Here is a 15493-nt window from a genome sequence, read left to right as displayed (position 1 = left end):
GAGAGCGACGAGGGCTCCGAGTCAGGGAACCCAAGAAGTCATCAGGAGAGTGAAATGACCACAGGGTCATATGCAGCTGAGAACTGGAAAGGCTGGGATGGATTTAATGACACAGACGTCAATGAGGTGTTGGGGTGGGGGTGCTGAAGTGGGGGACAGTGAGCACTTCTCAGACAAGTTCGGAGAAAAGGGGAGGAGCTGGACCGGACAACATGAGAAACCCCAGCAGAGGAGGAGAAAGATGGAGGAAGGGGTGAGCTGGGACAGCCCCACAGCCCCCGGCCTGCCACTGCCTGGGTCCCCTTCTCTCAATGAAACCTCAGCAGACCCCAGCCTGGATATGGATACAAGCAGAGCTGCTCTGGCTGAAGCAACAGGTGGGGGAAGGGAGGGGGGGGTGCCTGGGGCTCTGCCTGCCTGGGCTCCTCTCACCCTCCTAGGAGCCTCACAACAGCTCTGAGCTCCTGGAACCATCGGGCTGACTACCCTTTGTTTTAGAGATGAGGGCTGGCTGGCCAAAGCCCCAGAGAGAATCTGGTGGCAAAGTCAGGAGCTTCAACTTCCCCCCGATCCACTGCCTCCAGCTCCTCATCCAGAGCGTTCGACCATACATTTATTCACTCAACAAACATTTACTGAATGCCTACTGCATGCCAGGCACCAGGCCTGTAGTGGGAGGGGGCACTTCAGAGATGTGCAGGAATTGCTTCTGAACAGCCCAGAATATTGATGACCACACCCTGGAGTCCTCAAGAGGTACATATGCAGAGGGCTGTCCTGGGGCCATGGCCTCTATTACTGCAGACAGACAGGGCTCCAAAGGGCCTGGCTTGACCCTGGAAGGTTCTGGAAAGCCCTCCACACTCATCAGCCCCAGCCTTTTCCACCCCAGCTGTTCATAGGGGTGAGGACACGACCACCCCAGCCCTCTGTGGGGCTGTGTCCCTGGGCTCCAACGTGCTCTGATGGCACCCTTCTCACCCACCTGGGACCTGGGCTTTGATTTCCTGATTAGCCAGAACAGCAGCCACAGTGACAACAGTAACAATAGCGTATCAAGCTTGTACTATCCATCAGAAATGCTCCTATTAGCTCTAACCTGTGCCCTCCTTGGCTACCCACGGCAGCCAGCAGCCACCCCCCCCAAACACCACTCTTCGCACAATGAACCGCCCTGCCACCTTAGTCCCCAGCATGCCTGGTCGTCATCCCACCCAGACGGGATGTGCCAGCTCCCCCTACCCCTCACTGCAGCAGCCCCTTGATGTTCAAAGATTTATTAATTGGGGTTTTGACTATTTGGAAGAGAGGCCCCCCCAAGCCCAAGATGCATGACATGCAACCGATGGTACGAATCTGAACAGACACTGGTGAGTCGGGGTGAGGCATTCGCCAGAGGAGCGTGGGAGAGGGGAGATGACAAGGGGATAAAGGGGGTCTAAGGTGGGGTCCTGATTTCACACAGACTCACAGTCCCAACTCATCAAGGAGAAGGGATAGGGAGGTTAAGCATGTCCTCCCAAAGTTCAGCAAGTGATGCTGGTTTTGGTGGGCTCAGGGGACATCACGGGAGGAGGAAGGTGGTTGCCATGGAGAGATGTGAAGGGTACCCAGGGGTTAGGGTGGTAGCATGAGTTGGTGAAGGTAGGGCTGGTGGAGACTAGAGGAATCAGCCAAAGGGGGCTGCAGCCTTGAGCCCGAGGGGGGCTCCTGACTGAGTCCATCGCCTGGACTTGTGGGCATCAGGGAGCCATGAGAAGAATGTTATGTGCAACATCACGTAATGGCTTCATTAGAGGAAATGAATTAGTAAATGAGGGGCTTCATGGTGGGCATGCTCCGGGAAGGGTTTCCTCAGGACAGACAACTCAAAGGAGTGTGTTCTATGGGGCACTGATCCCGTGAGACGTCCTTGTGGTCAGTTAAGTCTGTGAAGACCACTAGGCTATCTCTTTCCTGTGGGAGCCTCACAACACACATTACTACATTAAAGGCTCTGAAAAGTCCTGCAGTAGCAGAATTTAACTTGTCTCACTTAGCATTTCCCACACTCATTTGGCCATGAAATTTTTTTTTTAAAGCAACCCCATTAATATCTCTGGGAGGAACCCCAATCCACACTTTGGGAAGTGCTGGTACAGAAGGATTGGCAAAACGTCTCCTGCAGACGTCAGTGGTCTTCTGTGTTGCCCTCCACCCGTCATATCACATCAGCCCCTGATCAGACCCGTGGAGCTCTTTGGCCCAACATCCTAGAGACATTCTCTGCAAGCCCGACTCCAGGCTCTGCCCTCGCCTGGCCCCGCGCCACGGAAGTTTGCGGGGGAGGGGGAGACTTACAGGGGCAGGGGCGTTTGAAGGACATGTAATCCTTGGAGCAGAACAGCGGAGCCAGCCTGCCCACGTGTACAGCTCTGACTCCTCGAAGGAAAGGACTCTCCGCTCACCTGCAGAGACACAAACAGGCAGGTGATGGGGGCGCCCGGGCGGCACCCCGACCCTGCAGGCTGGGCACTCGTGTCCCCTGGGCTGTCAACCTCGGGGGAGAGGATGGTGACTTTGAGAGCATGTTTCCAGTCCGGGCAGGGGCCTGGGGGAGCTCTGGGCCACGGAATATGGAGGGGCCGGCGCAGGGGTAGGGCACATTTGTACTGGGGTCCCCGTCGTGGGTGGAGGGGGGCATCTCTCTCCTGGGTGGACCCCTGAATGGGAATGAGAGATGCCACAGAGTTCTGTCTCATGAACCCACGAGATCCCACTGCCTCGGACAACCACAAGGGACCATGACATCCCAAGCATCTTATGACTATCGGGACTAGAAGGACCCTTAAAGATCAGCCCAATATTCTCATTTCACAGAAGGGGAAACTGAGGCCTGAAGAGGGTGAGGGGCCAGTTCAATATCCCACAGCTGGCTTTAGAAGGGTGTTCATAGATGCCTAGTTCAAACCATATTATTATTACTATTGTCCCAACGACTTTAAGAGAAGGATGCTCTATTCATTCTCATTTTATAAATAAGGAAGTTGAGGTTCAGAGAGGTTATGTAGCTTTTCCAAGGTCACACAGCTTCTAATTACAGGCTGGGACTAGAAGCCAGGTTTGTTTGACTCCAAAGCCCACACTGTCAGCCAGCACACTCCCTTAGAAGATACTTAACATGTTAAATTACTAACTCAGAAATGAAGGCCTAGAGGATGAAAATGTCTCTTCCCCAACTCCCCCTCCACCCCTCAGATGAACTTGGTGTGATGTCTGTGGAGCAAGGGAGTACAGGTCACTCTAATCGCCATCTGCAACGGAGGAAACATTTTCAGAAAGCAACCCATCCTCCCGTGCTGCTCAGGACCTGAGCTGCTTCAGTCCCCTCCTTAGCCCGAAAGGGACCGAGGCTGTGGGAACAGCAGGGAGACACAGTTCTCATCTCCCAGGGAGTGTGGTCACTTGACTTCCAGAAGCCAAACTGCACCTTTGGGGTTGCTGGGCAAGGACCACGGATGGGGAGCCCCGAGGGCTCTTGCAGGAGAAAGCTGGCAGCTACCAGCCAACAGGAGAAAAGCCCGTCCCCTTCAGACCTCAGGAGGCAGACGGCTTCCCCGATGCCAGGGATGACATCACGAACAGAACTTTCCTGTAAGAGGCAGGCCAGAGGTTCCCATCCTTGTTTCCCCCAGGGGTCCCTTTTATTATATATTTTTTCCTCCAAATGGGTCTCATGTTTTGATGGGGCCCATTCACCAAACGGCACTGGCTAATAACTGGCTTTTCTATTTAATAAATGAGTCAAAGACCTATCTTTGGAGAGCCCGGCTCAGAAGTCCAGTCCCTGAGTGCTGATATCAGCTCTGCCGCTTCCTAGCAGTGTGACTTTGGGCAAAGCTCTTCACCTCTCTGAGCTGCAGTGTCTTCACCGGGGAAGCAAGGTAAGAACACGTCACCTGTTGTGAAACCCCCAGGGCTGGCCTGACATCCACTCTCAGTCCTCCTAGAAACCAACTCGAGAGCTGTGACGGGGGAAGTGAGGGTAGGCTGTGATCTCCCCAGGCCTGGTGGAGACGTCTCCCGGGTGTGGCAGGCTGTGTGGGGAACTGTGATTTCACACCAGAAAATTCACAAAAAAATCTCAGGACCTGGGATCTATGCTTTCTAAAAATACATGTGCGTACATGTGTCTGCGGTCACGTGTGTGGGTGTGCCCGTGTGCACCGTGGTTGCGTGTGCACCTGGAGGAGGATAAAGTGGGCTGACAGGTCATTTCTCGCGTTGCTTCCAGAAAGATCTTCCTTAAAGGCAAAATGGATCACATCACTCCCTGGCTTAAAACCCTTCTGTAGCTCCCCAGTGCCCTCAGGAAAATGTCCTAGCTTCTACCCCAACCTCCACAGCCCTTGGGCCCTGCCTACCTCTCTAGTTACAACCAGGAACACCCCACAGAGATCTGACACCCTGGTGCTCCGGTTGGTCTGCTTCCTGGACTTCCTAACACTTGGGGGCTGTTCTCTCTCCCTGGCATGCTATTTCTTCCCTCTCCTCCTGGCAAATTCCTATTTAGCTGTCAACACACAGCTCAAGAAACCTCTTCAGTGAAGGCCAGTGATTCCCGGAGACAGAACAGTCACTCTGGCTGTGCTTCCACATTACCTGGACATCCTTCCAGGACAACTACAGGTCTAGCTTGTTCTAGATTATTAGCTCCTTGATGGTAGGGAGGGCCCGTGGCCTCTGGTAACTCGCTCAGGATTGGGTACTGAGGGGACATTGAAATGTACGTGGAAAATCTAGAACAAATCCACCTTGGCCCGACGCTAACGCACGATTTCCATGCTGAGGCTGCCTTTTAACGATGCTCAACATCCTGAAGAGAAGGACGCCCGTGTAAACAGCTGAGGTGCTCCCCGACATCGTTGGCGACAATGACGCTGATGGTAGCTAGGGGTACCATTGCCCGCATTGTGTAACTCCATCAGCATTTCACACGCACCTTCCTCCAGCTGCATTCTCCCAGCATCCCTAGCTTGCATCGGTTTATTCAAACATTTACCAACCACCTACCCTTGGAATTTACCACCACAAAACCCTTGGAAAACACGAGGAGCGACTTTCTGGATCCTAAAACAGAATTCTCAACCTGTCTGTTTCCTCTTCCCCTCCCCCACTTGAGGATTTAGCGCGAAGACCGACCGGAAACCCATTTCCTGGTGGCATCAGACCCTCTGCTTGGGTGGAGCTTCTGTTGGGGTCATCCAGACAAGCTGGATGTCGAGTCTCCGTGTGAGCGAGTGCCCACCCCGGTCTCCCCACGTGTGCCCAGAGCTGCTGTAAGGATACAGTGGTGGGGGCAGTGGGTGGACAGGTCAGGCACAGACGGGCTGGAGATCCGGAGCAGGGACGTAGGGGTGGGGGTTGGGGAGAGGTCACGCCTGCCCCCGCCCGCCCCTCTCCGAGCCCAGCATCCGAGGCCAGGCGCGTTCCTGCCTGTGACTCATCTCCGACTGGACTGTCTGGCTACGAACTGGAGGGCGGGCGACGGTACCCCGAGGTGGCCGAACGGTGTGCGACAAGTCCACGTCACACCCACTCCGCATCACGTCCCACTCCCGGAATACCTCCACGCTGGGGTCCGCTGCGACACTCACACCTGGGCAGCTGAGGGTGTGGTTAAGGGGGGCAGCCCCGCGCTCAGGGGTCCTGGCACGGCGAGCCGGGCTCCGCGGAGGCGGCATGCAAGGGGCGGCTCGGCGCATGCGCGGCAGACAGAGGGGAGGGTTCAGCCTGCCGGCTGCAGACAGCGGACAGCGAGGGGCTGCAGGGGTGGGCTGGCCTGTGGGAGAGGCCACGTGATGTCCTGACGCCTGCGGAGCGCCAGCTCACCGCGGCCACGTACCGCGGGCTCATGGGATCGCAAAACAATCCCCCATTTTACAGATGACAACGTTGAAACTCAGAGACATTTAGGAAGCCCCGTGAGGTAGTGAGCTCCCTGCCCCAAGACTGCCCTTTGGAGGATTTTAAGCCAGGGAGCAACATAGTCAGCTTTCATCCTTTTAGGAAGGTCTCCCTGGTCTCAGAGTAGAGGGTGGACCAGGTGCGGGCGGCAGGAGGCAGAAGGGCGGGGAGCATGGGAGGCTGAGGCCAGAGATGATGGGGCTCAATGAAGGCGATAGCGACGGAAGAAAAGGGCGAGAGGCTGCGTTCATTGGTTCACCAAGTATTTCTTGAAAGTCCTTTGTGTACCAGATTTTGGGTGTTGGGGATGGATGGGTGGGGCAAACATTGACAGGCCTGTCCTCAGGGAGCTTCCTTGCTGGAGGTGGCAACACAACGTAATGGTCGAGTTGGTTAGGTAACAGCAAGGGAAGGACCAGAGGCAGAGTGTGGGCGGAGATGGAACACGTAGATGCGGCAGCTGCAGAGGCCTTGATGAGAAGGCGACCTATAAGCAAAGACGGAGGGAGGGCGCTGTCTGAGTGGAGAGCCCGGAGAAGGGGACTCTAGGTAGAGAGAGCAGAGCGTGCAAACGCCGCGCAGGAACATGCTGAGTGGGTCTGAGGAGCAGAGCGGGCTATGTCGGGGATCCTTAAGAAGCGGGACAGATGGGGCAGACGTAGAAGGCGAGAAGAGGGAGGGCTCGAGGATGACTCGCTGTGTCTGCTTGGGAGACGGGGGGATGGTGGAGAAATGGGGCCCTTGCTGAGATGGGGGAGGTGGTACTCCAGGTCTAGACAGCCCAGACAACGACTGCTTCCCTGTGGTGGCCACAGTGAATGCTCAGGGACTATTTACTGAATGAATGAATGATGCCATCTCACAGGGCTTCCAGGAGCCTGTGCATGTGGTTGCCCAGAACCTGAAGAAAGTGAGAAATTCCAGGGACTTTTCTTAGACACATTAATCTTGAAAGGGTTCCATTGGAGGGCTAGGCAGAGGCTAACTCTAGGGGCTGCAGCTGGGGGTCCCCGGGGGAAAGAAAACCTTTCTCTTCTGAAGGAAGGTCAGGTGAGGCTGGGACCCAGCTGGTGACTTTTCCAAGGGAGAAGAACATTCCTTGGCAAGTGTGGATAAATGTCATTAAATGTTTGTCATATGCTTGGATGATGGAATGAATGGACTCAGGAGTGGGGAAGAGAGAGAGAAGAGTGGCAGAGAGATGGGCAGGGGACACAGGTTTGCAAACAGGTAACTTGGTCCCAATCTTAGAAAAGGGATCCAGGTGTGGGGCAGCCTCTGAGGCAAAGAGGCCTTGTGTCTCCATGCAACATCTGGCCACATGTGTGTGCCCCTAGGCTGCTTGGGATGCACCTGGAGATTACTGGGTCTCCTGTTGCCTTAATTTACCTGGAGTAGCCCTCTACAGGATCAGCTGCCACCTCCTTCCCCACTGCCACCATGGCCCTAAGGAGACCCCATCAACCTCTAAGGCTTAATTTACTGTCTAACCACATAAACTAGTCCATCTGCAAACTGGCCAGAATGTCCTGACCAAGTGTGTGGAGAAGCCTGATTTAAGGCTCAGAAAACCCCAAGGGGACACTGACAAGCATTATTTATAGCAGTGAAACCTGGGAGGCAACCCCAGTGTTGAGCAATAAGAGAGGACAGGCTGAGCAAATTATGGCACACTCTTATAATGGAATATTATATAGCCATGAAATCCTGTTTTTAAAGAAATTTTAATAACACAGGGGAAGACTTTCAGTATAATGTTAAGAGGGAAAAAAACCAGTTATAAAAAAAAGCAGGTTATAGAACTCTGCATACAACAAGATCCTTATTTTGTGAAAGCAAAAAAGACCCTTAGAGAAAACATATATACACAGAAAAAGATTAGAAATGAAAAAGCCTAAAGGATTCACAGATAGTGTGCTCTCTGGGCAGTGGTGGGCTAAAGGAGGATTTTTATGTTCTTTATATTTTTTACGATTTTCCAAATTTCCTACAATGAACATGTGTTACTTTCATAATCTAAGAAATCATGAAGATGAAGACTTGAAAAAATCTTTTGTGCTAACAAAGTAAAGAGTAATCAGGTGAAGAATCCAGTGGTAGTTAACTCATCACAAGTTTTTAAAGCTAATTTGATTGGTTTTGAACATGTCGTTTGTTACTGCAAAGATTTAAAAAAATTAACTTGTCTTTGAACTCACCTTACTGCTAAAGAGCTTTATTAAAATGTTAGGGAAATAATCGCCATTGTTTTTAACCTTCATCAAATTCTCCCTGGCACTTGAGCAAATCCTATTTGCCAAATTTTTGAGGGAACGGTTTTTGCCACGAACCTGAGTGTTTTATTTTCAGGCAAGCTATACACTTGGCAAAAATAATAACAATAATAGACCTTGTGTTTGTAAAACACTTTATAATCCGCAAAGCATGCTCAGTGCTGGGTACTACTCTAGGCTCTGGGAATATCGTGAGCGAGCAAAATGGTTCAAAGCCCCTTCTTTGGGGGCATTTATGTTCTATTAATGAGGGCAGACAATAAACAAATGAATAAGATATATAGATGTTGGGGGTGATAAATACTACGGAGAAAAGTGGGGAGAAGAGGGCTAAGGAATAAATGGAGGGGCTGCTCTTTTAAATCAGTTTGATTACTTCTGAATAGAAAAAAATATGAACGTGTTTCCTAAAATTCTATAGCCCTTGGACAATGAACATATCGACATGAGACGACCGAAGCTATCCATGGAGGAATCATTCCTGTAACTAATTACATATCATCTAAGATACAATGTGCTAATTATCAATTTTACAAGCTCTTAAAATTCTGATGAGTCATAGTGATGTTTTAAGTATTCTATACCTAGTAAAGTCAGATAGCCCTGAATCGTTCTAAGCCTCAGTGTTCTCATCTGTAAAATGGGGACACTCATAGTACCTAAATCAGAGGGCTGCTGTCGGAATTCAAAGAGAAAATGCATATGCTTGGGAAGCAGCGTGTGTTCAATGCATCAGAATGCAGACACTGGGAGAGGGCCATTTGATATTGCCATATGTATCCTATATATTATTTCTTCACTCCTCACACCTGTACTGGGAGGTGTGTAATATTGTTCCTATCTTCAAGAGGAAATTGAAGTTCTGAGAGGTAAATCTCTTGCCCAGAATCACTGCTATAACCCAGTCCAGTCCAAGAAGCCATGCTCTCAGCCCAGAATTTTGTGTCAAGGGGCTCCAGAAGCCCTCCTGGCCTCAGTTTCTCCCTTTTGGAAGCTGAGAGTAGATTTACACCTTCCTGCCCCTTCCCCTGTGTTCTGAGCACTTCCAGGGCAAAGGCTTCAGGTAACAGGCCTCTGAGTGTCTGACCCATTATCCCCAAAGACGACAGTAATGCCCCATCAGCTGTTCCCTATCAGCTCTGCTTCAAATACTGTGTGAACCAGGAGACACAGACCTCCTAATTAGTTCCTGATTAACTCCTTTGGGAAGAAGAGGTGACTAGGGGCAGGCGGTAGGCTACAGAGGGAGAAAAGGAGAGTGAGTTTCTGTGTTCAAGGAGCCGCAAGGAGCCAGCCCATTCTCTGTCTCCCCAGGTCCCCACCGGGCAACATGTGGACAGACCCACCCCTCCTTTGCTCCCTGTTCTAGGCTGCTGGGCCACAGGTGGCCAGGATCAACACAGGTGTCCACAAGCTGGACCTTTGCTTTCTTCCCAACAACACTCCTGACGACCTACACCCTCCACGCCACCCCAAGGATCCCAGCATCCTCCCCTAGACACTGGGCCTCGCCTGCTCTGCTCTGGGTCTGAGGCCCCAGCTGCACAGACCAGCCACATCTCTTCCTGGGCCCTTCCAGCTCTGAAGCTCTAACCTCTCAGTCAGCCACTGGCTCCATTTCCTCCCAGAGGTTCATCACGTCTGGTGCCTCGTGGCTCAGTTGCCTAGACGAACACACCACAGTCAGCATGGGATCAGGGCTGGGATCCCTCAGACTCCTAGCTGTCTCCTTTCTCTGGTGGCTGCTCCCCTGCTGCTTTCCGCTGCCTGTCTCAACTGTCACCACTGGAATGTCCAAGCCACCTGACTGCCTGATGGCTCCTCAGGGAAAGCAATCCTCCCCACACCCCCAAAGCCCCGAGTGGAGGGAAGTGTGGCGAGTGTGTGAGCAATACCTGGGGAGCCCTCCGCTGGGCCAGCAGACATCAGCCAAGGACCAAAGGAAAACAGCCAGTCAGATCGTCTTTTCCAACCCGGATGGAGACGGTGGGTAGGAAGGGGAGAGCTGGGGGAGGAGGGAACATCCGAGAAAGGGCAGGCCCTGAATTGCAATCAGATATCAACAAGGCCCTGGGGGATTCAAAGGGCTTGGAGGGGGCTTGAGGGAGGGGGTCATGTCCCCACCACCTCAGGGGAACTCACTCTGACCCAGCATCTACTGGTGCTGGACTCTTCACAAAATGACACCTGTAGCCAACCTGAATTGAGTACTGGCTCAAGCACATTGCTAGCACCCCCACAGGCATCATCTCACTTAATCCTCCCAGCTCACCTTCCCCATGTATCAGATGGGGAAACTGAGGCCCAAGAGTGGTTAAGTGTCTTGCCTAAGGTCACACAGCTAGGAAGTCAGCCAAGCCAACCTTCTGGTTCCTAAGCCCTTAAACATTCTGCTCACAACAGCATCCTGCCTACCTGTCAGCGGGGGACACTGAGGCACAGGGAGGTGAAGTCACTTGTGCCACTAGAGCAGTCAGGATGTTTGAGGAGTGAGACCAGAGGAGGATCCTCAAGGTAGGTGTGCCCGTGGGACTGTGTGGATCAAGCCCAAGGACCAAGCTCCTGGAGCCCCTTCCTCTCACACCTGTCACTTGTTCCCGCCCCTTCCCAGCCTGGGCCTGGCCACCCTCGCTGGCAGCGACGTGGGATCAGGAGGGCCAATCTGGGTCCTCGCGCGCCAGCCTCTAGACCGCGGAGCCCGATGCAGAGAGAGGAAGGGCTGCGCGAGTCAGCCGGGGGTGGGGTGGGCACTACCCAGCTTCCCAGGGCGTTTGGGGAGGGGCGGCTGGGCCATTTGGCGCTGCGCAGCCAGCCAGAGCAGCGGCCTCGGACTCAGCCTCGGGTCCCACTTACCGCGCAAAGGAAAGTCTGCCCCAAAGAGGGACAAGGTGCGGCGGAGACGCGCCCCCTCCCACCCTTGGTGCTGAGACAGGCCACCGCGGCAGGCACTGGTGCGGGGGGCCTGGCCCTGGTGACCCGCCCGTCGGAGGGTCAAACTTCCTGGCTCACGGGTGGGGGGTGGATTCTAGCTTCAAACTCCACAAAACCCGGAGCCGCTTTCCTGTTCTATCTCCTGCCCAAAGTGTGTCCTAGTTTCCCCTTCTTGGGTAGGTTGTGCAAGGGTCCGCGAAACCGAGGGCGCGGGGCCGGGGAGTCTGTCTTAGGCCCCCTACACGGAGTGGATGCTCGTGTGGAACTCGAGGCAGGCAAGAATCCGGGAGATCCCCGCTTCCCCGCGCCCGAGGGCGTGCTCAGGGGCAGCCTCGGCCCGCGCCTGTGCCCGCGGCCCGCCCGGGGGCGCGGGGCCGGAGGCAGCGGGAGTGCGCGGGACCCTGTTCCGAGCGCGCTGCGGTCCCGCTCTGGACCGCGCGGCCACCCTGCCGGCACGCGGAGTGCCCCGGTAAGTGCGTGCGCCCGGGCCGCCGCAGCGCGCGGGGGCGGGGGCCGGGACCCCCGCCCCGACCCTCCCCCGCGCCGCCCGGCCCCACGCCCCTTACTCGGCTTGGCTGCCTCGCTCCACTCCGTGCGCCGCACTGCCGGCTCCAGCTTCGGCTCCAGCTCGAGTTCCCGCTCAGGCTCCGGCTCCTGCTCCCGCTCCGGTTCCCGCTCGGATGCCGCTGCGCTCGGGCTCGGGCGTCGCGGGGGGCGCGCCGCTCCGCCTCGGTCCGCTCGGCGCGCAGGGGCGGGGCGGGGAGGGCGAGGCGGGGCTGGCCGCGCCGACCCACTGCCCGCGATCCGGGCCGGCCCTGCCCTGCCGCAGCCCCGCCCGGCCGCCCGGCCGCCCGCCGGCCCCGCGCCGCCGCCCACGCCACTGCCGCCCGCTCCGGCCCCCTGGCGGCGGCTCACCTCCCGGGCCTCCGCGGCGCTGGGCGGCCGCCCGGGTCCTTCCCGAGATGGGGGACGCGGGCAGGGGGAGGGCCGAGCCGCGCCCCTCTGCGCTCAGCCAGCCCGACACCCACACGGCGGCAGGCGGGGCAGGCGCGCGAGGAGGCCGGGAGATGCGGGGAGGCCAGCGCGCCAGCCGGACGTGTGAGGACAGACAGGCGGGAGCAGAGAAGGACAGACAGACATGTGCAGAGAAGGGAGGACAAACGAACGATATGTGTAGAGAAGGACAGCCAGGCAGGTTGGTCAGAGGCACGGCTGGGCACTCGGGCCGGGGAACCCTGTCACGGCCACTGGGAGGGGCAGACCAGCCTAGCGGGGGCCTCCTGCTCCCAGTTGTCGGCAGGTGAGTTCTGGGGCGCGTGGGGATGTCCGCTAGGAGCCTTCCTCTCCTGAGCCGCCCGCGCGCCTCTTTCCTTCACCGCTCACTCCACCTTGTGCCCTCTGTACCCACCTTCCCCCAAAACTCAGGCACAGATCCCGGCGCTGGCAGGTGCATGCCTGCCCCAATGAGAGGCCCGGCTCGGAGGAGAGCTCCTGGCTTCCAGGACCTGCTCGGTTCACACCCTACTTTGGGGCTTCGCACAAGCCCAGCCCATTGCCCAGGGCTCCCTTTCTTCCTTACAAGAGAGCTCCTGTGTGTTGCACACCCGCTATGTTGTGGTGCTCTACACTTATCTGTGGAATCATTTATTTGATTTTCCCTATTAATAATCTTCCCTATTCCCTATTTTCCTCGCAACGGAGACCCTTGGGGGCCTGCACAGAGCATGCACTCTAAATTTCATGAATTAATTAATGATAAACTTTCTTGGTAACTCCCTCCTAACCCCCATGTTGTTGATGCCAGCTGGAAAGTGGTTCTCAAAAGTGAAACCCGATGACAAAGAGCGCCCATGTTGCTGATGAAACTTGGGGAGCAGAGGAGCCGTGGGGATGGCATGGAAGAGAAGCGAGGCAGCCATTGGCATTGCTGGGAGGGTGGGGGCAGAGCGGGCTCTGGTGGAGAAAATGAACCTCACTCCACCCCAGCTCTGCCAGTCCCCTTATCTTGGGCTTCCCTGGGTCGGGGCAGAGGGACCTGCGTGGTCTAGGGCCTTGGTGGGTGAGGACACTTCCCAGCCTCCTTTGGTAACTGTTCTTCTGGCCTCTGTCTCCTGCACTGCCTACCCCATCCCCCAAGATTGTGGGAGGGGGTGGGACCAAGGCTGGAGGATTCCAGTTCCATCTGGGGCTGTCATGGGGGCATATGTGGTGTGCAGGGGTTGGGGCCAGAACAAAGGGAAACGTCTCCCAGAGTCCAAGAAACGGGGCCTGAGAGGCCTTTGTCCAACCCCGTGCATTGATTTTATGGATGAACAAATAAAGGACTAGAGAAAGGAGGAGACAGGCCAGCACCAGAGAGCTGGGAGTGGAGGCTGTAGGACTCGCAGGCCAGGGCTGTGCTCACTGCACACCCTACTAAGGGTGACCTTGACCTCCCTGAGCAGACACCTGCTGATGTTGCTAGATGGATATTCCGGTTGTTGAGTGTTTTACCCATACGCTGTCCCCTTTGGCTGGATTATGTGTATGCGCGTTTTGTCGGGGCAGCTCACTTCGAATGAGTCCCTGTGGAAGGTTCCAGCCCCGAGGAGTTCATCCCCCTCCACCTTCCACTGGAGCATCCCTGGTCTGGCGAACCTGGCTTGTTCTCCATGCTGGAACCCAGCACTGGTTTCCACTGGGCCTGCGGGGTTGTGTCTAGTTTCAGGGAGTGGGGTTATGACTATCACCCATCTATCTATCCATCCACAGATACATGTTAGTGTCAGATAGCAAAAGGCAAAAGGAGAACATAAAAACTGGTCACTGTTGATAGTAAGGGTTTTTTTCTTTTCAATTGCATAACTCTACAAGTGTAGTGTAAATAGAGTGACCTTGCTGACTCTCTCTCCTCTTCTATGTCTCACTTTTAATGGCTGCCTATTGTTGCATCAGATGCTTGTACTATATTTTATTTAACCCATCCCCTATTGCTGGGCATTTAGTTTGTTTCCAGTTTTTCACACTTCTAGACAACACTGCGATGAACATCCTCATGGGTAAGTTTGTGCATGTCCGTGATTCTTTTTTATTTCAGCGGGCCTGTCCATATATTTTTGAGACTTTCTCTTGTATGAGGTCAGACTTGCAGGAGGGGCATCTCCTGGGCACCAGGGAAGGACAGTGCTATTTAGTGTCGGCTTGGCCAAGGGCAGGGTAGGGAGGCTGGAGGGAGGGGCCTCCAGAAGTCATGCAGTGCCATCTGAGGACGGGGAGGTGCCCTGAGAGCCATGGGGACTTGCCCTCGAATGTGTTCTGTCTTACCCATCACTCACAGGGTATGGCCAACTTGTCAGTTCTGCTGCTGAGGGGAATCTTCTGATACCAAGGGTGGAGGAGGGCAGAGGGACAGTGCTTCAGGATGCTCTGGCCTCTGGGTGGCATATCTGTTAAAAAAACCCATCAGATCTTTCAGGATATCCCTTGTACAGAATTACGCCAAAAGCATCTTCTCAGTCTTGAATTACATTACAAAGAGCCTGGTTCTCCAGATTGCCTTGGCTTTGGGGGTGGGGAGCACAGCTCCCTCTAAAAACAGAAGAAGGGGAGGGAGGAAAGCCTATCCCACCAGTGTTTCAAGGATTTTTCCTCTTCCCCTCTGATTTTTGCTAAAGGTCCCCTTAAACATGTCTTGGTGGTGATAAGGAGGAGATGGAGAAAGAGGTCTTGGTCCTTGCTCGGTGTGGGGTGGGGACAAGGCCAGGGCCCTCCTGAGGCCACCAAGCTCAGGTGGTGCTGAGGCAGAGGGAGGAAGCTCTGAGGGCGGGAAATATCTGTAAAACCAGAACTGCTCCTTCTGGAGCTGCTCTCTGCTGAGAGCTTGAAGAGTTTTGTGTTTTCACCCCACTTCACAGACGGAGAGACGGAGGCCCTTCAAAGTTAAGTGACTTTCCAGAGGTGCACAGCTGGTGAAGCGGCTCCAGGTAAGATGATGAAGCACTTTAAAACAGGCAGCAAAGATGACCAGTGTCCTTCTAATTAAGTCTTAGGTGTTACCTCTCACATGGATCTTGCTTTCTCTAGGAGTTTGTGCCTCTCATGGTCTCTGAGCTGTTTTACTATTTTGTAAGTTGTAGAAAATGACCGTAATGCAAACTGTCCGTGTCCATTGAGATGCAAATGAATTTTATCAGATGAGGTCAGTTGATGTCTTGTGGGAGGGTGGGCCAAAAGCTGCACTTCGATTCTTTTTGAATTGTGTATAAGATCTTCTTGGTTCCCTCATTAATTAATGAGTTAAAACCTTTGACGTGGTCATTTTGTATTTGTATAACATTCGTGACTTTGTAATTTAAAAAAACATA

At 54.5% G+C, this 15493-nt stretch overlaps 1 protein-coding gene across 7 annotated transcripts in view; it reads right to left on the bottom strand.

The window, feature by feature from the left end:
* The window catches only part of BEAN1 (brain expressed associated with NEDD4 1), a 39768-nt gene extending 27882 nt beyond the window's left edge, over positions 1-11886 (bottom strand). For 4 of the 7 annotated variants that reach the window (XM_014854417.3, XM_044761282.2, XM_014854425.3 and 1 more), the window contains exons 1-2: positions 5607-5759; positions 2341-2447 (exon numbers count right to left, since the gene is read on the bottom strand). In XM_014854417.3, coding sequence (XP_014709903.1) covers positions 2341-2365 — 25 coding nt within the window. In that variant the 5' untranslated portion in view covers positions 2366-2447; positions 5607-5759. Of the gene's footprint in view, positions 1-2340; positions 2448-5606; positions 5760-11716 lie in introns of those variants that run through there. The other 3 variants (XM_044761281.2, XM_044761284.2, XM_044761286.2) reach the window with 2 other exon arrangements.
* Positions 11887-15493: the final 3607 nt, after the last annotated feature.

Source organism: Equus asinus, chromosome 28, assembly GCF_041296235.1.
Source record: "Equus asinus isolate D_3611 breed Donkey chromosome 28, EquAss-T2T_v2, whole genome shotgun sequence".
NCBI lineage: Eukaryota > Metazoa > Chordata > Mammalia > Perissodactyla > Equidae > Equus > Equus asinus.
This window is presented reverse-complemented; position numbering and strand designations above follow the sequence as displayed.